We start from the raw sequence: 25,708 nt of genomic DNA, 5'->3' as shown, positions 1-25,708 counted from the left end.
TTCACTGTCCAATGCTAATTCTATTTGCGAGTGCTGCTGTGTGGGAATGGAGCTCGTACAAGAGAGGGCCTGTCAGATTAGCCTGCAGTTGACACAAAGACACGGTCGTAAACAGCCCGCTTGAGATAAGCCAAACTGTCTGTAGCAAAGTGGAGCCCGATGCTGCAGTAGCCTCTTTTTTTCGATCGGTGCATTGACAGTCATGTTAACCAGTTGAATGAGCATGTGGCCTGTGAGCATGTGCAGTGGGAGTGTGGTGGTGGTGGTGGAGGGAAGGGGGGGTGGCTGCAACTGGTAGAAGAGCAGCTGTCCAGTTCCAGACAGAACCTGCCCCACCACTCTCACAAAGCTGAGTTTGTCTCCTCGTTCTTTGGGTCTCTCTCAGTCCGTCAGTCAGTCGGATCCATAGAAAGGAGGAGTTTGTCCGCAGGGTTTCAAAACGCCAACCGACTGAATAATCACAGCAGCCCCCCAACTGAAAACGGGGTGGAGTTTCTTTTCCCACTGAGGGCTTTTTTCTGCTTTGTCAAGCACTTGGTCACAGACTGCAAGGCCCTTTTAGGAAACACAATGTGACCAACGTTCTTTACTCTTTGATTTGTGGTGACTTTTGATTTCTTTGAGGCATTTGCCTTTTGACTTTTTTGTCATTTAAGGTGGACTGTAGGGAGTAGTATGTCTAATCTTGATAAATATTGAGTTTAAAGTTAGTTTTCACGACAGATGTCAAGTGTATAAGTTTTAATTTATTTCTTCCCCTTATGACTCTCCCAATCAGCCAATTATAATGTATTGATCAGTTATTGTGAGATGATATTAAGGGTTATTGTTTTGTCATAAAAACCTTTTATGATACTATGTAGAAAAGCTGTTTTGCAAGCTTTTTTGGTCCATAGCTGCCTGTTTAGAATGTCTGGTCAGATCTGTAATCTTGTTCACTTATCCTTTGATCGTAGAGTTCCTGATATAAATCACAATTTTGATTATTGTAGACCCTATTTTGTCAAAACATATTCTTCAACAGCTGGACTTTGGATACATTTGTTAGATAGAGTTGGTAGAAAAACAAATTTGCTCCAATTTTAGACATAGTATCAATATATGTCAAAAAAAAACATGAAGCTAAAGACCTGATTAAGACCTATCACTTCCGGCCTAGGATCAGATTCCACCTAAATCTGTTTGTGCATCTCTGTTGTGTTGCACTACGTGCAGCTTTCCGCAGAAAATTAAAGAACCAAGCTGATCTCTAAGACCCAAAAAGCCGTGTCAAGGTTCTTGTGTGCCATGCTGTGCTGCTGGCTCTCCAGCTGGACTCTCTGCCAAGAGGGCAGCCGTTGCCCCTGGAGAGGTGCCAGATTACAGTCAACTTCTGAAAATGCAGCACAGCAGATTCTGAATGACGGCCATAATGAAAATTACGTTATGGGTAAAAAAAAAAAAAAAAAAAAAATCACTTTATTTTGCTCTGGGCAGCCAGCTATACAGAATGGATGCTTGGAACTATTTACAGATTGGATGCACTGCTGGAGTACAGTCTTATCAACAGAAGTGAATGATCAATTTGAAAGGTATTGTTATCGTATGCTTGTTCTGAAAACTAGACCATAAAAGGAATTTATTTATTACAACACCAGCATTTTAACCACGTCGTTTTATTTATTTATTACCAGTGAAATGCTGCTGCATTGTTGAAATAAGAACCAAACTTCTCACATGGCATCTGTAGCCATATTCCTCACTTGTGTTTAAAGTGGCTCACAAGGACAGTGCTGTAATCCAGCAGATGATTCATGTTGATATATTGGCCTCCATGTTTGTTGTAAATATTTTTTCATTGGATGCATTACTAGTGATGAGTAATGCCCAAATCAGTCTAATTCCAATCACATAGTTCCTGTTTGATTTCAGTTTTGATTCAATATCGGCATTAAATTGACACTCACAATAAAAAAAAAATGTGAAGACATTTCCACACCAAAAGTTAATGGGGTCTGTTCTGGGCCAAGACCCATCCTCCATCCAAGTTTCGTTGAAATCCCTTCAGTAGTGTTTTGTGTAATCCTGCTGACACACCAACCAACCAAAAAACAGACAAGGCTGAAAACATAACCTCCTTGGCGATGGTAAAAATAGAAAAACAGAAGCACCTCTAAATGACAACAAAATGCCTCTGAGACTCTCAGCATAGTTTTTAATTACATGACTGTTTTGGTGCAGACATTTATCCGCCAGTGTGGCAGGTAGCCTGCAGAGATTTACTTGCCAAATGGAAATATCTTTGATTCTGTATGCATCCACAGGAAAAGGCTTTATTTTTCAATAGAAGAGCATTGATTGATGCATTTATAGCCACACTCTTAGAAAGGACTGCTCTAGCACTGCACTAAGTGATTCTCTCTGAGTTTCTCTTCACTCTTTATCAGTTGGCACGGAACCAGCTGGCTCTGCACACTATCTCAGGTGCACTGTGGATGTAGGAATGAAAAAAAAGGAGAGTAATGATAACTTAGAAAAAGACATAATTCCTGAAATTGTTTGTGGTATGCAGGGAAGATCCCCTCTGCTCTACAGAATTGCCATATATAGTCAGGCCTGAGGCTTCAGGGGCCCTGCTGACCTGCCTCCCCGCCTGCTTTGCATCCATAGGGTGTGCCATGGCTGTGCCCACCAGAATTTTCATACCGTCTCATGTCCTTATGTTACATTGAGCATGCATGTGTGTTTATTCAATGGTTACGATCTCTGATGATTAGACTGGGGGCTGTACTTGGTACAATCACAGGCAGGGTCATGTGGCCAAATACTCACCAAAGCACAAGCACCAAATGGAAAGATGATTCATATTTTATGTGCACATGCACTGCACTTGCAGTAATAAGACAAATATCCATCAGCAAACTAATACAAAATAACTTTACAGTATCTTTTGGTAGTTCAGCAACCCTGTCCTCCGTCTCCTTCCTTTGTTTTGTCCCTCAACTACAGGGGCAGCCTCGCCCCTGCCCTCAGGACAAGAAGCTCTGTCCTCAGGGGGGCTAGCAGCAATGCCTGACGGGCTCAGGGGGTGGAGACTGTTGCCGAGAAGGGAGCAGAACCTATCATACAATCTGTTAAATGCCCACCGGTGCCATATGGTGCTGGGCGAGACTGGCGCTTACTTCAGGGCAGTGATCAAAGCAGCAAGGTGCTTTGAATGTTTGTTCAGAAATTAAGAAACTGAGGATTGTGGGTTTTATAAAATAGGCTGGTGCTGAAATCTTAATGTAGTTTTTAAACTAGTGAATGGCGCTCCAGGTGTCACTTCAATGCGGCGATGCCATGCATCAGCTCACCGTAGAGGGGGTGGGAGGTGATGTCTGACTACAGTTTAATCCTCATCGACCCCTGTGCCACTGCCTGTAGGGTATCCAGCCTCAGTCCTGTAACAGAGCAGGGCGGAATTATTAAGCCGTCTCTGTTAATGAACCAGGATTGGTCAGTCAGTATTAATATATGTAGTACAGAAAAATCACCAGTCTTTTTGCTAATTTGGCTACTGTTTATTTTTAACATGCTCACAAAGCAAAGAATTTTGGCAGGGATTCCTGAAATGTGGCAGATATTTTACACTTGGACGATAAAAGTTTTAATTAAAGTTGACATCAACAGTAAATCAGATGTTTCACTTGGTAACACATTGGATTAGGGATGCTCAAATATAGCAAAAATCATAATCCCAATCATTTTAGTCAATATTGATTACATGGACATAATTCATTGAACTTTGATATAATTCAGCTGGAAAACAAATTAAAACAATATTTTCTTATACCAATAATGCTCATCTTTGATTGTTCTGTCACTTATTTTCTCAATTAATTTAGTAGTTGCTTGGTCTAATAAATGTGAGAAAAGAGTGAAAAATTAAGTGAGTTTGGGCTTTTATTAAAAAAAAAAAAAAAAAAATAGATATGTGAACATCTGCCAGCCATTAACAGATAAATCAAAATGACCAGCCACTGAATAGTAAATCATTGTTTTGTGTCGACCAATTTCATAATTTAATAGCATTTGGCTGGTGGCTTTTGCTGATTTCCCACTCAGATATGGGTGTACTATAGCTAAACAAAAGCATCATTGTCTTGTGGAATACATCACAATAATCGTTTTATCTCAGTCATGTTGTTTACACAATCGTTGGAGGCCAAAATTGTAACTGGAAATGGATCTCTCAAGCGTTACTCTATTTGCGTACATATTTCAACAGACTTGAGGTTTCTGTATTTTTGTTGTAAAGCATCAGACCGTGTGGGAGCAGCCGTGCTAAACTGAAACATTTCTCACCTTCTTCGTGTTTTTTATTTATTTATTTATTTATTTATTTTATTAAAGGCAGTGGGGTGGAACTATGTGTGAATTGCACATCACTGGTTTTGTTTCTACGTGAAATTAAATGCAAGATTTTGGTATAGCCATAGTATTGAAAATATTTAATCTGCACTGAACGAATTAATACAGTATTTACTCTCCAAATCTAACCCTATGCAGATTGTACTTAATGAAAATAACAATTGTAATAATTGCTAGCAGAATTCTTGTCTTACCACTTAATATGTAGGAATATAGGCTTTTGACTACTTTCCTAGTCAAACTAAGTGTCATGAACATATTATCTAATGACATGGTCCATTGGTTTAGGTGACATTGCCGGACCTTGAGTACTTGCCTTCTTTCCTAATGAATGACCCGTGTGTAGTGCCCATTGGTAAAGGTCCTGGGAGCCTGGTTGTTGATTGGCTATGTAGCTTTTAGGTCAGAATCAGGGGGTGTTGAATGTGTCACCCAAGCTGCAGCAGGGGCCAGGGTCCCATATTGTCCCACAGTCGCTCTCTGTTTCTATTATGCACACACTGTGTTAGCACGCAGGCGAGCAACTGCATTGGTTTTGTGCTCTTTTTAAATAGCTGAAAGGCATGTGTGAAACATTTCAAGCTCAAGTTAAAGCGGCAAATATCACACGCAAGCACACACTCTTCCACTCTGCAGCCTCCCCGGCCAACACAGTGTGCATCTCTTTTGTCCCTCACAGTGACCCTCTCCCTAATGGGTGTCACAAGACCCACAACGTCCCCTAACTGGCCACGCTGCCTGAACAAAACTCTCTGTGTCTGTCGGTCCGTGTGTGTGTCTGTGTGTGCGTTAACCCCACTGTCTGTGTGTAGCTCATTGAGCCACCTCATTACCCGAGCGGCGTTGAGATGAGACACAAAGGCGCTGGCAGGCGAGACAGTCTCTTGCCTGTCTTTCTTCAGTGCGTCTACTTGACAGCTCTTCCCTCCTCAAGATCACTTTTCCTTAAGAAATGTCTTAATACGCAGGGACCAGTAGATCCCCTCATGTAATGGGGAAACACCTCAGTCCAAATCAAGGGACTGGGTTTTTTTCAGGAGGAAATTCTCATTCTCTTAAAGGGCGCAGACGCACCTAATCGACATCAAAGAACCTGTGGCCACAAAGGCTGACTTTTGCATCACCTATTGACCCCTGTGTCCTGGCCAAAAAGATGCACTTAAGCGTGCTGCAAAGTCTACAGCCGAAGCCAAATGGCTTGTATGTTCTATGTCTGCGTTAGAGGTAGTAACTCGTCATACAACCACATGGCGTTGGCGTGTATTCGTCGTTCGCATAAGAGAAACTTTCGCTTTCACTGATACAGCCACTTCTAACCAAGAATATGTGATTAAAAAAGTTGCAAATGGCGTTTGCACAGAGGCAAAGTGGAAAAATGTGCGCTAAATGGGTGAGGTCATACTATAGCTACAAACTTTCTCTTTTTTTCCCCCTTTCTTTTTCTTTTTTCTGTTTCTCTACTCATGCACTGATTTAGTGTGAAATCAGTGATTTCTCTCAACCACCGGCTCAGTCGCCGATTCTACTTGCTCAGTCTGCTGAAAAGCCACTGACAAGGGCCAGCTAGTTCCAGTGACGTCAACTTTGTGTCTCTGCAGACCAGAGGCTTCAAATGGGCAGGGCAACTGTCAATCACTTCTTTTGATTTTGGCAAATCAAAGACGCACAAGAAAAATTGTATGCCACTTTATTATGTTTTTTTTTTTTTTTTTCAAGAAAGTAACCATTTATATTAACAATATGTGGTAAGTGAGTGCTAACAGATACATAATAAGTAAATGAATAAATCAATAAAATTACAAACTTATTGCACAGACTCAGTAAGATCAAGACCCGTTGTCAAGCTTACGTTAATCAAATCATATGTCCATTTGTGTTAATGCCACATGCAACTGTTAGCCAGTCCTATCTTATAATGGACATTGGCTAATTTTGCGTTATGACGGCATATGAATATGGCTTTCTATTTCTTTGATGGTTATCTGGCATCTAACGTTAGCCAATGTTAGTCTGCGGATAAATGTTTTCTTTTGAATGATTTTTTAGTTATTCTTTAACAGTAAAATCAATGACATTATGTCAATGATGTCATATTCTGTAAAATGTTTGCTAATGTTAATGTTGTTATGAACATAACAAAACTTAACATTGATCGGCCTATTCTTTTGCTCAGGACAACTTACCTATGAAAATGTTTGTATGCAAACATAAAATAACATTTTATGTTTAAATTCCTGTGTAGGAAAGACTTCACCATGCATCTCCGATCACTTACAGCAGCCAGCCACTGCACTGTGATCAATAGGCATACAGTCACATCAGCTGGCCTCCTGTTTGAGACTCTTATTCAGCTTTCTGCATGCATTGTCACTGCGTTGTCGTCCTTTCCGCTACCTAGCTTCTCCCCTCCTCTCTCCATTCACTTTCTGTCTCTTATTCTCCATCCAGTCTCATCTCCGTTGCTGTCTTTGTCTTTGCCACTTCCATCCTTACTTCTCTGGGGAGTGCCGGAGCAAAGGCAACGGTGCTGAGGTTGTATGTGTGTGCGTGTGTGAGAACTGGGTCAGTGTGCTGGTATGCAGTAGCAGTATAAAGTGGTTCAGCCCGGAGAGGCATGGGGCAAGGCACAGCCCTGGATGTCATGTGCTGCTGCTTACTGCTGATTGATCATTTCTTTCTGATGTGTCTAGTAAGAGGTGTAGGTTCATAATGGCTGTATCTGCTTCCCAAGGTAGGTGGAGGTCGTGACTAGCCGTTTATTACCTTCTGTCCACCCACCCACTCATTCTCCCAGATCAAATGTCACCTCAGATCTTTGCTTGACCCTGTGCCAGTCATCCAGCCCTCATTACTACAGCTTCACTGGTAGTTAACAACCCATAACACACACACACACACACACATGCACACTCTCACCAGTGACCTTTCAAAGAACCAAACCATGGCAGCCAGCAGTTCTGTCCCTCCCACACTGTGTGAACTAATAACATGACACAGAGTTTGTTTTGCACCTACATGGCTAGTTAGAAAGCGTGTCACTCAGTTTGAGCACTGTGTTGTCCAATCATTGGGGGCGTGAGCCCAGAGTCTTGTTGGATAACAAAAAGGTTGACCTGGTTAGACAGAATTTTTAAATGGTTGCTGAGTGTGATTGATCTTACAGTAATGTGCAAGATACAGGGAGGGAAAGCTTCTTTGTGTTCTGATCAATGTGAATGCAGATAACAGCTATGTGGAAAACTGTATGGGAAACAGTCCTCTCCCCCCCTTGTCCACACCGTCTCTGCAGGCAGACCACTAACATTACTGCTGGGCATTACTGCTCACTTCTGTTAAGTGAAAATCCACACGAAAACATAAATACTAATTTAATTAGTAAAAGAGCTGGGAATCAAAGAGTAACTCACTATGTGATATGATTTACCATATGTTGCCCATAACAGTGATCTGTTTATTGAATAAATACAAAATACCATTAAAAAGGCGATGTGCAGGAATTTATGTATTTACTGCATTGCAGTGTCAGTTTCAAAGAAGTTGACATGAACTGAAATGAAACAACATATAAAAAAGTTTATGCAGTCCTGTCCAACAAAATGGCAATAAACTGGCCAATGGCCGAACTACTAGAATTATGTTAAAAGGCAGGACATAGCTATGGCTCATTAAAATTGAGGATCATTTCAATGGAGTAAACATAACGATATATTGATGTATCAAGATTTTGGCCCTTCTCTAGTTAGAATAGTGAAGCACTGTGGACATGAGCAGCGTTTCCGCTGCAAGAACTTTCCTCTGGGACTAGGAAACTTTGGAGGAACGTTTCCATAGCAGGGACCAGGATCTGTATTAGGTTACCGGACGATATTCACCTCCAAAAAAGTCCCTGCTTGCTGGTTAGTGCTTTCCAAAAGCACAGCATCTTTGGAGTGGGGTTTGCATTGCAAAACATTTCTAATAAATCCGGTACAATCCAGTAAAATTTCAGCCACAGATTTTTAAAAATCTGCAGCTGCAAACCAGTTGTTTTATTGTTCATAGTGCTTCAACACATCAACATGGTGTTGCTGAAGAAAGCATCCGACAAATGGACCATCAACAACTGCCAGGTTTTTGTTGTTGTTGTGAAGTCACGCGGAAAAATTGCATGTAAAAACAGCTGTGGCTTTTGATAACCTTAGTGGGATAATTTAATTCATCTTCACGGGTCTTTACACCACGATAGGGATGTTAATTATTTATCATTATTTTGGGTTATTTCATTTAAAATTCAATTAACTTTATGTTTTTGTTTATCTCTTCATGTAGCCAGCTGATTTTACACCAAACATATATCATGTCAGTGGTTTAAACCGTTTGCTAAAGGAAAAATGTCCAGCATATTTCATTATATTATTGATAATTAATCCACTATCGATTTAAGAAATTTCTTAAAATGTACATTGCTACACCGCAATGGGAACGCAGACAACAACGGAAGAAACCTTTTTTAGTTAAAAGTAAAACATGGCTTTTATGAAAGCACCTACAGTGTAAGAGGCACAGTTTCTGGTTTATACATGCTCTTGAAATAATGTGCATTAAATTGGGATGTTGAAATTCTACAAATCCCTTATGTCAGCACTTAGTTTAATAGAGCAGCCTTTTAGAGCCTCACATTGAGTTTCTAGTGTTGAGTGAGATTTCTTCTCACAGCATTGTTAATTGAGCTCTCATAGAATAGTGCATTTAGTTTTAGGGTAGATTTTAACTTAATGTCCCTGACTCTAAAGGCAATAAGTCAGTCAGTGGTTTAGTGCTGAGCTGGAGAGAGGCCAGCAGCACATCTGGCCATGGTTAAGTGGAGCTGTGATGGGAGGAGTGGAGATGGAGGCCAGGGAGGGCTGAGTGATAGCTCAGTGCCTCAGATAACCCCTCCACAGCCCCGCCTAGCAGTAACTGGCTGCTTCGAGGGGGCCCTTCAGAGCCGCACTGCAGCCCCTCCTGTGATCAACCCTAGCCTGTTTAAAGGGTTAGATTATTGGTTCAGTCAATGGTACACATTTGCTTTTTAATTCTTCGAAAAATCTAAGAATTTACTGCTTTCTTTAATATTATCGTAACTGAAAATTTCTGTTTTTGTTCTGATGAGATTACATGAGGGAAGTAAGCACAGACATTACCATATATCACTTTCAATTTGAAAGGTTTCTGAATCTGAATAAACCAGGGTCTTTATTTACAATAATGATGTCTCTTCAACGCCAAATGATTGAATACTAACAATCTGCATCTTTAAAATGCATCATAGCACACTGTCACAGGCAAAAATCTGGTCAGTCACTATTCTTGCCATAGAACTATGCCAGGCAAAGAATTTTGTTCCCTGCGGGATCATCACGTCAATATGTCAGATACTTCTATTCTTTCCTCAAGTCAGTCATTGGATGCCGCAAATCTTCCTGTATGAGCTGTTAGACTAGATGATTGAATGTCCTTATGATTGAGAAGGGCATCATTTACGGCTAAGAGGGCTGCATGTGGTCACCAATATCTGTAATAAGTTAATAATAGTGTAGTCACTGTAGAAACCAGCCCCTCCCTACCAAAGCCAAGGAGTGCCAGATCTATGTTGAAACTCGGGTCAGGAGAATGGTTTCAGGGCCTGGTGGAACTGTTGATTTGGGAATTTAAAAAAAGATATAGAATGATATATTTTGGCTACAGATTTTTTTTCATTTCAATTTCAATATTGATATTGATATCCAATGTTGTTGTTGTTATTATGGTGTTAGTGTACATGTCAGCAGATAAGTACAGGGTGTAAATGCCAAAGATAGGTTTGGAATAATTTTGAAAATGTATCACCAAGTTCAACTATAAAACATCCCTCTCTGTTTGTCTTTTTTAAACTACTGTGTTTTTGAACTCCTAGATATGAGGATCAACTGATCAAAGTATAATCGAAAGGGAAACATGGCTAACTTCAATATCAAAAGAAGCTGCAATTTATTATGGATAAAATCTGTTACAAAACATTATGAGGAAGTGTAGTGCTGCAGAGATGTCTTGCCGTCCAAATCTTGTTCTCCAGATGTAAGAAAAGATGTGTGTTTGGTAACGACCCCAACAAATGTCACATCATCACGATTTAATAGTTTTTTCAGTGAAAATGAAATTTGTGATGCTGATATTGACCATTCCCACACAATCACAATATGATTTTTTTGACCGTATCATACAGCCCCAGAAAATGTACTGTCAACATGCTGTAGTACATTGGAAACAAATCTTTTGTTAAAGGATACATAACAGATGAGTTTGTCAAGTCTAAAGGTACAGAAAAGCTACATTTACAGCCACAGCTATTTATTATCCCTGCCATGCTAAAATGACATCACCTAGTTTAAGCCTCTCAGTTGTGAGGAGTATCTGCTTATCTTTGTCATATGTGACAATAAAGGTCTCAGACTGTTATGATTCGACAAAAGAAACTATTTAGAGATGACATGATGGATATTATTTTCCATTTTCTGACATTTTGTAGAACAGATTAATAAAAAAAAAAATGTCCTGCAAATGAATGGATAATAACAGTAATCATTAGTCATAGGCCTAATCTGCAGTCACAACATTGAGATGTTTTTTGAAAACCTATTTATAATATTGAATTTACAGTTGCATTGAGAATACATGACTGTTGGTGCGCACTAGGATATTGTTTGCCAGTCCTTCCTAGAAAAGCCTACTTAATAGTAGATTTATAGGATCTGTTGAACAGACTTTGCAGCACAGTTTTACCAAATACAACTTTCCAAAAACTTGTCTGTTGAACTTATACATATTCACATCATTTGTAATTACTTATAGGGTATAGTGTTAATTCCAAAGCAGCAGCTCAGTGTTTTCCTCATTTCAGTGACGGATGGATGTGGGGGGATAAAGCCTGTCAAGAAACTTGTGTGTAATCCAGGCTCTCATTTCATTACTCATGTCCTAATGTTGTGTAACCCGGTTCTTTTGTGGTATCAAAATGCAATAACTTTGTGGTCGAGATAACCCTATCTCCACCCAGAAGCCGAGAGACGTTTGGGTTTATGCAACCATAAATTCTTCAGGCTCAAAGAAAAGAAATCATAGCAAAAAAAGGTTGGCACATTCATATCCTCACCTCCTGGTATCTATTCCAAACCCTTTGGTCTATAAATCATCAATACATTTAATATAGACAGGCATTTGATGCTGTCAGAGGTTTTACATTTGTCCAGTCAACTGTAGAACTGGAAGAATTAACAGCTTTTGTTTATTAACAGCCAAAACGAGAGATTAATGGCAGCTGTATCCTTCAAATACCTGGATGGCCTCAATGTGAATATGTCCTTTTATCAAAGCAAACTTTGTCTAAAAAAAGTATTCATTTCAGAATTAGATTTAGTACTAATAGCAGAGGGATGCTAGAGATCAGACAAGAAAGTGTCTGAATTCCAAGGTTCCTGATCTTTCTCCTTTTGGCCCACTTTTATGATTCATTTAACCTATGAAGGTGCGGTGTGTACACCTGGTGGTGAGTGTGTGCCAGAGGGTATTAATCAACATTGATTCCTGTCATAGAAAAGAGAGAGACTGGTGGTAATTAGTCAGTGGTGTTGAGTCCTAATTTGCGGTTTATAGCTACAAATAAGATGTTAATTCAACATATTAATAATTTCTGCAATTTGAAATCTCTTGATTATTTTTAAGATGCTAATTTTTACATAGTAATACAAAAACTAGTGCACATGGTTGATTCATTGTTGTTTACTAAGAGGTTATTTGTTTGCTTAGATGGATTAGTATTACTACCAGTATAATCAAAATGATCAGTTAATTGTTTGGGCTGAAACAAATTAAATATGGCAATTGCATTTTCTCATACAGACAGCAAGTTTGGCAACTAGACATCAGCTTTTGGTTGCTGAAACTGAAAATACAGTTGCCATTTTTAATCACCATAGTAGGTAGGTTACTATGCAGCTATATGTTAGCGTAATATTAAAAATGTTGTCAAAAAATGTTAAGCTTTATTAGAGCAACTGAACAAAATTATTTGTAGTTGATTTGTTACTTAAAGTTGAAAGCAAATGTAACACAAGTATTTAGATAAATTTAATGCAAATTAGCAAATTACAATAACATTCAGTCAAAAAATTGTGGCATCACAATAGTATTGATAAATAAGATTTTAAGAGATCTCATCGCATGACTGTTTTCATCTTCAGAGCAAATCATTGATCAAATGATCAAATCAGTTGGTCCAAGACTCAAGTAAGTCCCAAGTAATTTTTTCTTGGGCAAGTCAAGTCACAGGTTGTGAGTCAAAGTAAGTCAAATTGAGTCCATAGATGAGGCAGGTCGAGGACCCATTCCCTCATTTTTCCACAACACAAAGATACTTGGTTCATTAGAGGAGGAAAGACATCAGAAACATAGCAAATCTATGTAGCTCGAATCAGGGAATCTTGCCATATTTTCTTTTTAAAAAAACTACTCAAATCCATTAACGATCAAATCAGTTGGCAATAGATTTAAAAGTTGGCACCTAGTTATCAATTGTTGCAGCTTTAGTTTAATTGATAAACTCCTGTCACTACATGTTTTCAAATGACAAACAGTCCAATTGCACTTAAGGCATAGGTTGACTACTGAGTTTGTCTTGTAACACCTATGACGGGTAACCCAGTATTGCGGCCTGCATCAGCACTAGTAGTAGCCAGGGAGCTGACAGTCATCATGACAGTTTCAGTGTTGTTTTTATTGTGGCGACCCATGGGATCAAAGTGGAGAGGATTAAAGGCATTGTAAAGTGTCTCTGTCATCCCCCTCTCCTGCCCAGTGAAAAGAAAGGGGCCCCTAAGCCTGCATAGCTTTTATTGTCATAATCCATACAGTTTCAAGTGACTATGGAATGCATTGGCTAAGATGATGGTGTTGGTGGGGGTGTTCATATGTGAGTCTGAGTCGGTATGACTGTGCATTTGCATGCCTCTTCCTTCCGCAGCCGTGCACGAGGTCTGTGCAGGGTATTGATGTACGTGTCCCCTGATACAGTTGCTGCAGTGACCAGCAAAGACACGGCAGCCTTATCGCTGCAGTGTTGTCTTAAAGAGTCAGAAGGGGGAATACCCGTACCCAGTGGGACCAGCTCCCAAAAATGTCCCATGTTTTATGTTTCGGGGCAGGGGATGGGAGGAATGGACATAGAGTAGAGGCCTCTATTTCTGTCCTTTGTTTATGTAAGGAGTGGCAGTATGGTGTTAGGAGAGCAGAGGAGTCTGGGAATGTTGGGACTGTATAGCTTGGGAATAATCAACTCATTTGTGGTATGTAACTTATATAATAGGTTTATGAAACCATGGGATATAGACTGTACTTTTTGATGATGGAAACAATTGAACAATTGATTTCAGTTAATCAATTGATGTGAATTATATCCTGAAATTTCTTTTATGTGCAAAATGTGTTAATGCGGTTAACTAATAATGCAGAAAACCAATGTGCAGATTAATTGTGAGTTGCAGACCTACATATGCAAAAAATACAAATTGATAACTTGGAATGTGATGAAATTTACTGAAATGCTTTTACTCTCTGTGATACATTGCACTCATTTCCCAGTTCATTTAACCATTCATTTGACAGTTAATAAGATTACATGTTTTTTTTCGCTCACCTCTGTTTTTGTCTTTTCACAGGGACGTCATGTCAAGACTGGACAGCTGGCTGCCATTAAAGTCATGGATGTCACGGAGGTAAGGATAAACTCAAGATATTATTTTAGTTTGACGTCACAACATAAGCATGAACGGCAGTCCCTGTGCAGAGGGTACAACGGCCGACAAATTAGGCACACCATGATGGGCTTTATTTCAGTATTAGAGCTTGATAACTTTACTTTGTCATTACTAATGACGTCGGCAGTCAGAATGACCCGTCTTAGAAATGATACAATTTTACCTTTTCAATCACATTTTGGTTACTGGCTTCACATATGCGCTTCTATTTAATTAACACCTCATTAAAATGTATTATTACAGCTTGGGGAAATTAACTTTTACAGCCTCTTTTTTTTTTTGTTAAACACACATAGAAAATATATACTGGTACGGTGTGTCTTTCTATCTACAGATCATTAACGTCAGATGTTTGATGAGTTTTTTGTTGCAGCTTAAATCCATGAAGTTCCATAAGGTTATTGTTTGTTAGAAGTGTTTGTTAGAAGTGTTTTCCCACCCCCCTACCCAACCCTCATTATATCATAAATTGGGTCTTTGTCTGGTTGATATTAAAATTAGTAGACATTCCATTGGATCTGACGTCTAAATGTTTTTAAGCTTACAGAGGAGAAAATGCCATTCTCTGTAATGACCCCCCTCCCCATAATAAACAGCAGAAGAAGGGTAGAGGCAACAGGATGCTTATTGAGTGAAGTGCGTCATTTAGCAGCCAGCAGGCTGCCCTCAGCTGTGGGAGGTCCTGTCTGCAGACAAGAGGACGCACACAACCATGCAGTGCACATGTGCAGAAACACAAAGCAGAAGGTTTCAGAGTGGCAGTGAAGGCCAGCAGGGCCAACCACCCACACAGCGATAATAATGATGGAGGAATATGGGTGTAACTGTGCACAACATGCGCCTCTCTGGTGAATTCTGGTTGCACTTATGGCCTTGAGTTCATCAACTTCCCTGGAGGAGCAAAATATAAAGTCATCAATTAAATTTCAGCCTTGCCTCACAACCCTTATAAGGACACATTTACCACCACTAAGGGCCACATATTCCCAACATACACTGGTACTGTGATCAACATAACCCTGAGGAGGTAAAAGAGGCTACTGATGCAACAGCAGAAAGCCGTATGCCCCAACTTGCCTGCCTGCTGCCACTCCTCACATCAAGCTACGTCATGATGAGTCACACTGACACACTTGTCTGATTCGTTATCATGTGTGACCTGCATATAAAATGTTGCCCAACAGCTTCCTCTTCTGCGTGACAGTATACTGCTGTAGGTGTGCCTTCTCGACATGTAGTAACCTATTATCAACAATGCTACTGTTTCATAGGAATCATGTGTCAGAAAAAAGCAGGTACAGACTGAGGCTTAACCAATTTTACCATAAGTTAGTTTTTTTAAATCAATTCTGCAGTAGTTTCTCATTTTAAAGTGAAATGGCCCATTATTTAATATACAAGATATCCAACTAACGGTCAATAATTGTGTTGAAAAACATGAGAAATGAAAATGATTTTAGGCTCACTGATTTAATAAGTGAAAATCATCTCAATCAAAGTAGAGCTTCAGAGATTTGTAGAATCTGTTGCATGGTGCACTGAAGCTGCTCTGGAGGCTCATGGTGGGCCAGCACGCCACTGAGGCGCTTCTTGATCATTTCCTGTCATTTGTCACCTATCTGCATCTTAAAGGCTTTGCACCCACCTACAGAGTTTGCTCCAGTTAGCAGTGTATATGATTACTGGGTGTGTGCCTGTAACATTCACTGGGGCTAGAGCTATTGTAAACCAGATGTTTATTACCTGCGCAACATTGAATGATTCATTGTGTTTTTTCCACCAATAAACCAATAAAAAAAGTTTGTTAAGTCCATTTGGCTTTGATTGAATTGCATTAAACTGCACTATCAAAGGTTATAGACCAAATCACTGTAACATCACGGTATCAACAGCTGTTGCATTCAGATAGAAAACTGGCCTATGATTTGCATTGTGGAGATATGTGAAGATGGCAAACTTGTTTATTTGTGTTGCCCTTTTAAGCTGTACTGCAACATTTAAAGAGTTATATAGTTAAATATGGTGGTCCAACTTATCTGACGTATTCTACTATGCTTATGTTATGTATTGCGTTGCTTTGCTAGTGCCCCATATCAAACTGCTTGTTTCTGTTAACTTAAACTGTAATTTTCTGTAGTCTGTGGCACAACATGTAAATAAGGTCTACAACCAAATGTTAGTTAAATTTTTTGTTATTGATAAGCCATGACAGCATTGAACATGTACTTAAGATGAATTGGATGTGTAGACTTTCAAAGAGCATCATTAAAAATTGCAGTTAAATTAAAAAATATTATTTGGTAGGATAGACTGTGAAACTTTTTAGTTTTAGATTCTTTTCATGAATAATTGATTGTAATGTCAGAAAATAGTGAAACATTCCAAAGACAATTTCTATGTTAGAAGTCATTAAAAGGAAGCACAAGTATGAGGGGAATCTAATTTCACAGATACATCATTAATTTCAATTTATTTTTATCGTCTGTAGTCCGGTGGCACGGTACTAAAACACAGTTGACTTTGTTTCACCCTCATCATGTTACAGGTACTGATCTTGCATAGCCTGAAAAAGTTACTTTACCTCATCAACAGTAAAGAATGTATACAGATACCTACAAATAATGTCATACGTTGCTTCTTTCTTTCGCTTCCAAAACAAATGCACGTGCCAGTCAGATAAAGATCTTAAGACACAAGGTAGTGGTGCTTTACTATTTTTGTCCACAGGGGCGACCAGAATCAACATTTCTTGTCGCTGCAAGTTTCTTGTAGCTGCTTTAATGTTCAAAGTTGGTGTATAGTGCAGAAACATGTTGGGCCAGCCCATTAAGGCTTCATTGTATCTTAATTACACCCAAGTGGTTGTCCACATTTTATTTTCATCGCCACTGAGGTTTCGTAAGCCATGATGCAATTCTCCTCCTCTGTCCTGGCTGTAGAGCTCATCCACAGGCACGCTTGCCTGTCCAGTGTCACTCTGACCCACATTCTCATCCCTGCTCCACATTCCCAAATCCGAACACTCCTCCACTCCTCCTCTGTGCTGCCATTTAGCCCTGAAGCTAAAAATGGATGCCGTTTCTACTTAAGCTCTATTATGTTTTATATTAAAATCATCTCCAATCCTCTCGTGCAGAGGTGACTGGACGGTTTGCAGATAGTGACTTGGTTCTTGTGTAGCTGCCAGACCTCTCGACATTGAGGTAGAGATCCAGTACCACAGATTAATAATTGTGTATTGTACACCGACACATTGTTTTCCTTCATATCCTCAGTGCTGTCAGATTACAAATCTCTACACCTCCTCCTCCCCTCTCTTTCTCTCTCTCTCTCCCTTTCTGACACACATCATGAGTATGAGTGTGTCATTCTCTCCCTCACCTCCCCACCTGACCTGTGGCAGGGAGGCTTTCACTGCCGGGGAGTGTGATAATCCAACAGCTGCAAAGCAGAGAGGGGGAGGGCTGGGGTTGGGGGTGCGCACAACAGAAAGGCTTACGTCAACTCAAACGAGTCATGCAGCAGCAGTATGGCTGCCTGCATAGACAGCCAACTGCCATTTTGCTATTGGTGATGCATACACATGGCATGATCATCTTTCTGTTCATTTCGCCACAGTTTTTTCTGTGTGGTTTGATGATAAGTGGAATAGAATAAGTGAACCCAACACATTGTAGTCTGCAGTGATAATGCTGTGCAACCACCCCCCGCCTTTGGTTTCGGTCCCCCTCCTCCCACTGTACTTCCTATAGGAGAGGCTGTGTAACCGTAAAGCAAACCACTCGCGGGCTGATCTCCCTGCATGTGTTCAATTAGTGTGTCACTGTTAATCATTGTCAAGTTGCTATTGGGTGCAAGCAGGGAGCAAGCGCTGCAGCTAGCTTTGACCTTTTTATCAAGTTGTGATACTGGACAGGTTTACTCCGTTTGCTTGCACTAAAGGCCCATTTCCAATAGACACTAAACACCGCATTGATTTAGCTTTTAAACTCTGGATAAACTCACTGATTTCGCTTCTTTGGTTTTCGTTTCTAATTTTTAGGTTGCTTATTTTTAAAGCCATCCCTTTCCTAGTGATTTATTGCACTTTCATTAAGGGATTCTACTCCCAGTATACATGATATTTGCTGTGTTTTTGTAGGTAAGGCAGGGCTGGACTCTTTAACTCCATTTAGGATAATGTCAGCCCCACACTAATGTGTATCTGTGGGGGATTTGCCATCGATCTAATGTATATTTAGTTTTCCTTTTAAAAGGGATTACTGATAATGGCTACTGTACACATCAAGTCACAATGAGACTCACTCATGCATCATTAATCCCTAAACAAAGGAATAATTTGCCAGTAGATGGACGACTCCTACTGCATTGTGATGTAGCTGAGTCCAAGACGCATTGGCCCGATGAGGCCTGGTCAGATTGAAATGAAAACACCAGGGCGTTGTCACACAGCTTGACACTTACCATGACCCTAATTATGGAAGTGCATTGATTTGAATCTGACATAAAATGTCACTCAAGGCCAAAGGATGACCAATGATGCCTACACAACGATGTTATTTTCACCATAAAACATAAACACACTTGTGTTTTTGTGCCTCCGTAACATGTGTGTGTGTTTGTTTGTGTTCACAGGATGAAGAGGAGGAAATTAAACTTGAGATCAATATGCTAAAGAAGTATTCCCATCACCGAAACATAGCAACCTACTATGGTGCTTTCATTAAGAAGAGCCCCCCGGGGCACGACGACCAGCTATGGGTAAGCCCTCAAATCCATTCCAGGAAGTGAAGATGACCAGCCGCAATGATTATTTCTTCCAACCACTTTAATTTTTCAGTTATCTTAAGCTCTATGAAATTTCAAATTTTTCATTTCTCCCTTGCCCTCTGGTATTTTCTTTTTTTTCATACCACTGGGGTCTCCTATATTTTGGCAGTGTTTACGAGCATTATGCATATTAATGTTATCATTGTTTGATCAAATAACATGGGCTTCCCTCCTGATCGTTCATATTTTGTACCTGTTCGCTTAGTTGGTGATGGAGTTCTGTGGAGCTGGTTCGATCACAGACCTGGTGAAGAACACCAAAGGGAACCAGCTCAAGGAAGACTGGATAGCCTACATCTCCAGAGAGATCCTCAGGGTGAGCCTCCTCTTCTCTCCTCTCCTCTCCTCGCCTCGCCTCACCTCCCCTTACTCATGTCCTGTGCCTTTCTTCCTCTCTCTCCTTCTCCTCAGGGTCTTGCTCACCTACATGCCCACCACGTCATCCATCGTGACATCAAAGGCCAGAACGTCCTGTTGACAGAGAATGCTGAAGTCAAACTTGGTGAGTGGCAATGTAGATTTTTCCTGTTGTTCGCTAACTTTTTGTCAGATCACAGTCGTGCTACTGAGGATCCATTGTCAGTTTTCATTGTGCAATTTTGGCATATCCCTAAGGAAAGCATACAACTTCTAGACACGCTTTGTGAATTTTTTAGTTGTCAATCAAAAACCACGTTCTTGACTTGATTGTGGGATGAGACAAATCCTGTGCATATTCTATGTATTTATGACAAAGTTATCAAAAATCTAAGAAAAAAATATTTAGGTATTATATAAAGAGTTTGCTCAGTTATGAGTGAGTGTGGCGTGGTTTGATTAGATTTGACAGTACCGACAATAAAAGCAATTAACCCCACAGCTGTCTTTATATTTCAATCCACATTTCCATACAATCTGATGGGAGCAAAGATTTACATGGTATCATGTTTTCCCAACTAAGCCCCACCCACTTAGAAGCTGTAAGAAATAAGAAACAGGGTGACAAATGTGGAAATAAAGCTGATTAAGAAAAAGTGTTTTTAGTTCTTTTAAAGCTTTGGTGACCAAAATTCTGTTGTTGCAAATGAATCACAGGAGTTGTTGACATATGTATGATCAGTGTCCCTCATTATAATTTGTCTTTTCAGTGGCGGAATAATAGGATAACGGTGAAATGATAGTGAATGCAGAATTATGACATTATTCCATCATTTGAGCCTCCCACCCCTAAATGTCACACCAGAGGAAAATTGCCATAGTGTGAATGTCTATTTCTTAGCTCTAAATTGCTTCAGGTGTGACTGATGAAGTATGAAAATAACAGTGATGAAAACCCTAAGTCTCTCCTGAAAGGAACGTCTAATTCCAAGTTGAGTCTGACGGTGATCACTCTAATCACTCTCTGTAGTTGACTTTGGCGTGAGTGCTCAGCTGGACCGGACAGTAGGCAGGAGAAACACCTTCATCGGGACCCCTTATTGGATGGCCCCTGAGGTCATCGCTTGTGACGAGAACCCAGATGCCACATACGACTATAGGGTAAGAGCCTCTGCAGAAGTCTCAGGCAATCATGACATGATGTTATTGTGTGAAACAGGTGCATCGTACCTGTGAGCACCTTGATTTGTCTAGGCATGTGTGTTTGTGTGGTTTTGGTTAATGAGCATCCTCTGCTTTCACAGAGTGATCTGTGGTCTTGTGGCATCACAGCTATTGAAATGGCTGAAGGAGCACCACGTGAGTAGCATTTTTTTCTTAATATTGGTGTGTTTGTGTTTGACTGGTCTCTAAAATCTTATTGCTTTGTACGTGTCTTCTTTCAGCGCTTTGCGACATGCACCCTATGCGTGCACTTTTCCTCATTCCAAGAAATCCTCCTCCCAGGCTCAAGTCTAAAAAATGGTGAGTACCATGCACAAAAGATGTGTTCTTTGTGCATGTGTGAGTATTTCTATCCTTTCCAATCCTCTTTACACCTTAATGAATCGGAACACAGGAGGTTTTTCTATAAGATAAGATATTTTTCTATATATTTCCCACTTGGCCTCTTTCTGTGTGCCTGTGCATTTTGAATTTATCTCTGACAACAGACAAGGCAGCTACAGAGGCTTGAAGTTTGTTGGCCTTTCCTCGGTGAACATCTGTGGTACACCTGCTCTGGCAGGCTCAGCCTCTCCTGGCACACACAGCAGAAAAAACTCCCAACTTCTAACATTTTTTTGTAGCTGGCGGAGCTAAGATGGATTAGTTCCTATTTTAACAGAAGTTATGTTATGGATCAGCTTTGACTTTATTATAGATGGATAGATTATTATCTTGAATTAACAAAAAATGATTATTTGCTGTTTGATCGTTTAATTTTTTTTAATCGAAAGTGAAATGAACCCGCGCCTTCATCAGCAGGTGCAATTGTGACGATAATTTCATCGTACTGTGCCCAATATTTCAGAGTTTTCATGGCATACATGTGATGAAAGATTCAATGATGCCTGTCCATATGGATAAACCTCAATGAACACAGAGAAACCAGAGGCCGTAGGAGAGGGACTGTTGTTAATTTGGACTCGGAGCTTGTTTGCAGAAATGTCCGTTTTACTTAGGATCCACTGATGTGCTCTATCTTTCCATGGCTGAAATATTTGTCTGGCACCCACTGTCTCCTTTTATATACGTCACCCTCTCCGCCACGCATTGTTTTTCTCTGTTAACTCCCTGCTCTTCCTCTGCAATCCCCGAAGGTCCAAAAAGTTTTTTAGTTTCATCGAGGGCTGTCTGGTGAAGAACTACACGCAGCGCCCCCCGACGGAGCAGCTCCTGAAGCACCCCTTCATCCGAGACCAACCCAACGAGAGGCAAGTCCGCATTCAGCTCAAAGACCACATCGACCGTACCAAGAAGAAGAGGGGAGAAAAGGGTGCGTATGTCTCCGTCTTTCTCTTTTTTGTTTAATATCACAGAAAACCTGGAAACCTTTCAAATTTGTGTTCTTCTGAAGTTCTTGAACTCAGAGTGATTCTTATTTCTTATGCAGATGAGACAGAGTATGAGTATAGTGGCAGTGAGGAGGAAGAAGAGGATCCCCCAGAGCAGGAGGGAGAGCCCAGGTATGGTCCATTAGATACAGCACTAAAATCAGTGTATTTAAAGTCTCTCTTGTATCTAAACTAATGCTCTGTCCCATTTCCTCCCATCATGCAGCTCCATTGTCAATGTACCAGGTGAGTCGACTCTGCGACGTGACTTCATCCGCCTGCAGCAGGAGAACAAGGAACGATCAGAGGCCCTCCGTCGCCAGCAGCTCCTCCAGGAGCAGCAGCTTCGGGAGCAGGAGGAGTACAAGCGCCAACTACTGGCTGAAAGGCAGAAACGCATTGAGCAGCAGAAGGAACAGAGGAGAAGGCTGGAGGAGGTAGCTTATTTTTTTTTTTCATCGTGCTTTTAAAAGATGTGACCGGATGACTTAAAATCAGGTTTCTTGTTGAGAAATGTTGACAATTCTTTGTCTCCTGCCACCTGCAGCAACAGCGACGCGAACGGGAGATGAGGAGGCAACAGGAGCGTGAGCAGCGACGCCGTGAGCAAGAGGACAAGAGGCGCGTTGAAGAGATGGATCGTCGACGTAAGGAAGAGGAGGAACGCCGGCGTGCTGAGGACGAGAAGAGAAGGAATGATCGTGAACAGGTCAGCTGATTTTTGATTTATCAAGCTGGGATGCTCTAGGGGCTGTGGCATACTAATTTTGCAATAGTATGCCCTTTCACGGCAGAAGGCGATATCTGTTGTGCTGGGAAGAAATGATTTTTTTTTTTAGGTTAGTTCTAAAATGCAGGAAACACAAGCTGTGGCTGTGCTAAGGTTATGATTAAGAACAGGCTCTAGCACTGTTTTCACAAAAACCACATCACAGAAAAGGAAATGGCACCAAAGCTCTGTAAACTTAATAATTATGTAACTCTGCAATTACTGTGTACGCTTTTACCGTGTATCTTGACTTGAATGGAAATAAAGCTGTGTAGTGGCAGAAAAGATACAATGTCCTTGCCAGATCCTTCTGCAGTCAGGGAGTAAGGTTGCACAGCTGACACATTGTTGACTATGGTGCACAGATTAAGTGCCTTTAATGTCTCCTGTGAGACTTGAAAATTGTTATTCGAATGAGACGATCATTGTAAGGCAGAAACATCAGAAACGGCAATGGAATGTATAGCTCAGCATTGTATTCCTACTCATGACTTGGTCTCTTTGGATGCCCACTGATAACAATGGTTGCTTTGCTTTGTTTTGATTGACAGGAGTACATCAGGCGTCAGCTGGAGGAAGAGCAGAGACACCTGGAGATGCTGCAGGAGCAGCTGCTCCGTGAACAGGCCATGCTACTGGTCAGTCACACACAGACCTTACATACGGCATCAAATATGTTATTATTGCAAATGATCCCTGATGTTCTCCTGAGGGATTGATTTCAGTAGTGTTGTTATTCATTTGCTTTTTTGGTTTCCTGGAGTTTAATTTAGTGTTTTTAAGGTAAACTTTTCATATAAATTACATGGCATCACAGTTATGGACTTGACTTATTTAACTATGAGTTCCTTTTTGATTTAAAAACTGGGCAAATCAGAGAGTCATCTTCAGATCGTCAAATTGTTAAATCCCTTGTATTACAAACCTTTGCATTACTTTTGGATTTTTTAAATCACATTCTATATTATTTTAACCAACCCACATTTTTTTATTTTTTTTTATTTTTTTTTTTTTATATATATGCTACTGGTACTGCATTTTTATATTTTATTAGATTCATTCAATTTCATGTTATTCTTGTCAAGAGTAAAACAGTATGTTTTTACAAAACATTAAATACACAGTCAAGTGACCTTCAGAGCCAGAGATACTATTAAGTAAAGTATTGCATATAAATAAAATGGAGATAGTAGACTATAAAGCTGAAAAATGCTGCCAAAGTCTGTCTGTATAAGTGTGTTTTAGAGAGGGATTTGAAAGATTACGCACTGATTTTTAGTCAGCATAAGATTGTCAGGCTGAGGCAGGCTGCCAGCTTCTCCGTCTCTTCTCACCACCTTGAATCAACCCCACACTCTGCGATAGGAGTTCAAGTGGCGGGAGCTCGAGGAGCAGCGCAAGGCAGAGCGACTCCATAAGCGCCTGCAGCAGGAGCAGGCCTACCTGCTGTCGCTCCAGCACGAATCCAAACAGCAGCCTGGCGATAAGACCAAACTCTCCTCAGACCATAGCAAACCTCCGCAGACCTCCACCCTTCCCCCCGACAGAGTCCTCCCCACAACCCCTCAAGCTCATGTCCTCGACAGTGCTGTTTCTGTACCAAAAGGTGCTTATGAGACCTCCTCCAAAGCCCTTCAGACAGTCCCCTCGGAAATATCCCAGGCAGCGGTGCCAGAGGGGACCGACTCTGATGAGACCTGTCCCAGCCCCGCCCCCCCTCAGACTGAAACCCCCACTGACTCTGAACCTCCCCAGGCAGAAAGTTTGGAGCTCGATAGGTCCACAGAGCCTGACAGTCATCCCCCTCAGCCTATCAGAGAGGTGAACCTCCTCCTTGGCGCTGCCTGCTCTTTTCATCTTTTTCTTGCTTGTTTTCAAATGGCCTCAGCGACCATGATGATAGAGGTGGTGCGAGCAGCAAATAATGCTTTTCTTTTTAGCCAAAATAGATTAATATAATTTGGCGTTTTCTGTTATAGTGTTATTCCAAAGCAGTAACTAATTTGTTACCACGCAGGCCCTCTCAGCCAGACCCCTTTGGTGAAACAAATGGGGGGTATGGTAGAGAAGGGAAACCTACGGGCTCGCAGCCACCAGCACCAGCCTTTTTACGTCCTGAATAAAACCGGGCTGTTCTCCTCCACTCTTTCTCGGCGCTCGCTCTCACTTGCAGTGTTGCTAGTCTCCTCGACTAATAAAACCATCGTCTCAGTTGTCATTCTAAACAGGCTGAACAAGAGAAAGAGAAATAATACTTTGGTAGGTTTGGGAGAAAGTGAAAAAATAAGCAAGATTACCTATTTCCAGGCTCCCTTTTCAGATCTTTTATTTTTGTTTCCCCACTAAAATAAAGATGATTCGTTACCCTCCTCTAAGCTTTTATTTTTTTAGTTTCCATCGTTTTTAAATTTTTGTATCCACTGACCAGAAGAAACAAAAGTCAATTGTCTCTTTTGTCATCGTCTCGTAGAGGTTTTTCTCCTCAGAACAATACAGACCCACAGTTTCTAGGAATTTCTCTTGATCTTGAATGGCCTACCTATGATACTATTCTTCAATTAGGCTGTTCTGACTATCGATGTGTGTGGATTGGGCCATTGCATGACGACGGCTGAGGCCCAGACTAACATGCAGGATGCGAAAGCAGTTTCTCCTGTCATCAACTGAGCTGTTCCGTGTCATTAACAATGATTTTTTTTCCTCCGTTAAACACTCAAATGTGTTTTAAAAAGTCCCGTATACACCTCTGTCTGTGCACATACACTTGTTTGTACGGCTGCCTCGAATGGGCTTAAAGCATGTTTAAGATCACTGTCAACGGATGTCTTTGTCAGTCAAATATGAAGGTTTTTGAGTGTGACAAATGACTCCTAAGGGACGTTAGAAAAAACAAGGAGATGGGAACCATTTTGAATCGGAAAAGAAAGCAGTCAATTTTGACTTAAAATCCCTCAGAA

At 40.7% G+C, this 25,708-nt stretch overlaps 1 protein-coding gene across 12 annotated transcripts in view; it reads left to right on the top strand.

Annotated features, from left to right (window-relative positions):
- Window positions 1-25,708, top strand: part of LOC115576952 (mitogen-activated protein kinase kinase kinase kinase 4) — a 43,898-nt gene that overhangs the window by 1,898 nt on the left and 16,292 nt on the right. For 11 of the 12 annotated variants that reach the window (XM_030409674.1, XM_030409671.1, XM_030409673.1 and 8 more), the window contains exons 3-14: window positions 14,103-14,159; window positions 18,837-18,962; window positions 19,237-19,347; window positions 19,443-19,533; window positions 20,419-20,549; window positions 20,693-20,747; window positions 20,834-20,912; window positions 21,749-21,924; window positions 22,042-22,114; window positions 22,209-22,419; window positions 22,530-22,691; window positions 23,303-23,389. In XM_030409674.1, the coding sequence (XP_030265534.1) occupies window positions 14,103-14,159; window positions 18,837-18,962; window positions 19,237-19,347; window positions 19,443-19,533; window positions 20,419-20,549; window positions 20,693-20,747; window positions 20,834-20,912; window positions 21,749-21,924; window positions 22,042-22,114; window positions 22,209-22,419; window positions 22,530-22,691; window positions 23,303-23,389 (1,359 nt within the window). Of the gene's footprint in view, window positions 1-14,102; window positions 14,160-18,836; window positions 18,963-19,236; window positions 19,348-19,442; window positions 19,534-20,418; window positions 20,550-20,692; window positions 20,748-20,833; window positions 20,913-21,748; window positions 21,925-22,041; window positions 22,115-22,208; window positions 22,420-22,529; window positions 22,692-23,302; window positions 23,390-24,116; window positions 24,573-25,708 lie in introns of all 12 variants that reach the window. The other variant, XM_030409669.1, reaches the window with a different exon arrangement.

This window comes from Sparus aurata, chromosome 24, assembly GCF_900880675.1.
Source record: "Sparus aurata chromosome 24, fSpaAur1.1, whole genome shotgun sequence".
Taxonomy (NCBI): domain Eukaryota; kingdom Metazoa; phylum Chordata; class Actinopteri; order Spariformes; family Sparidae; genus Sparus; species Sparus aurata.
This window is presented reverse-complemented; position numbering and strand designations above follow the sequence as displayed.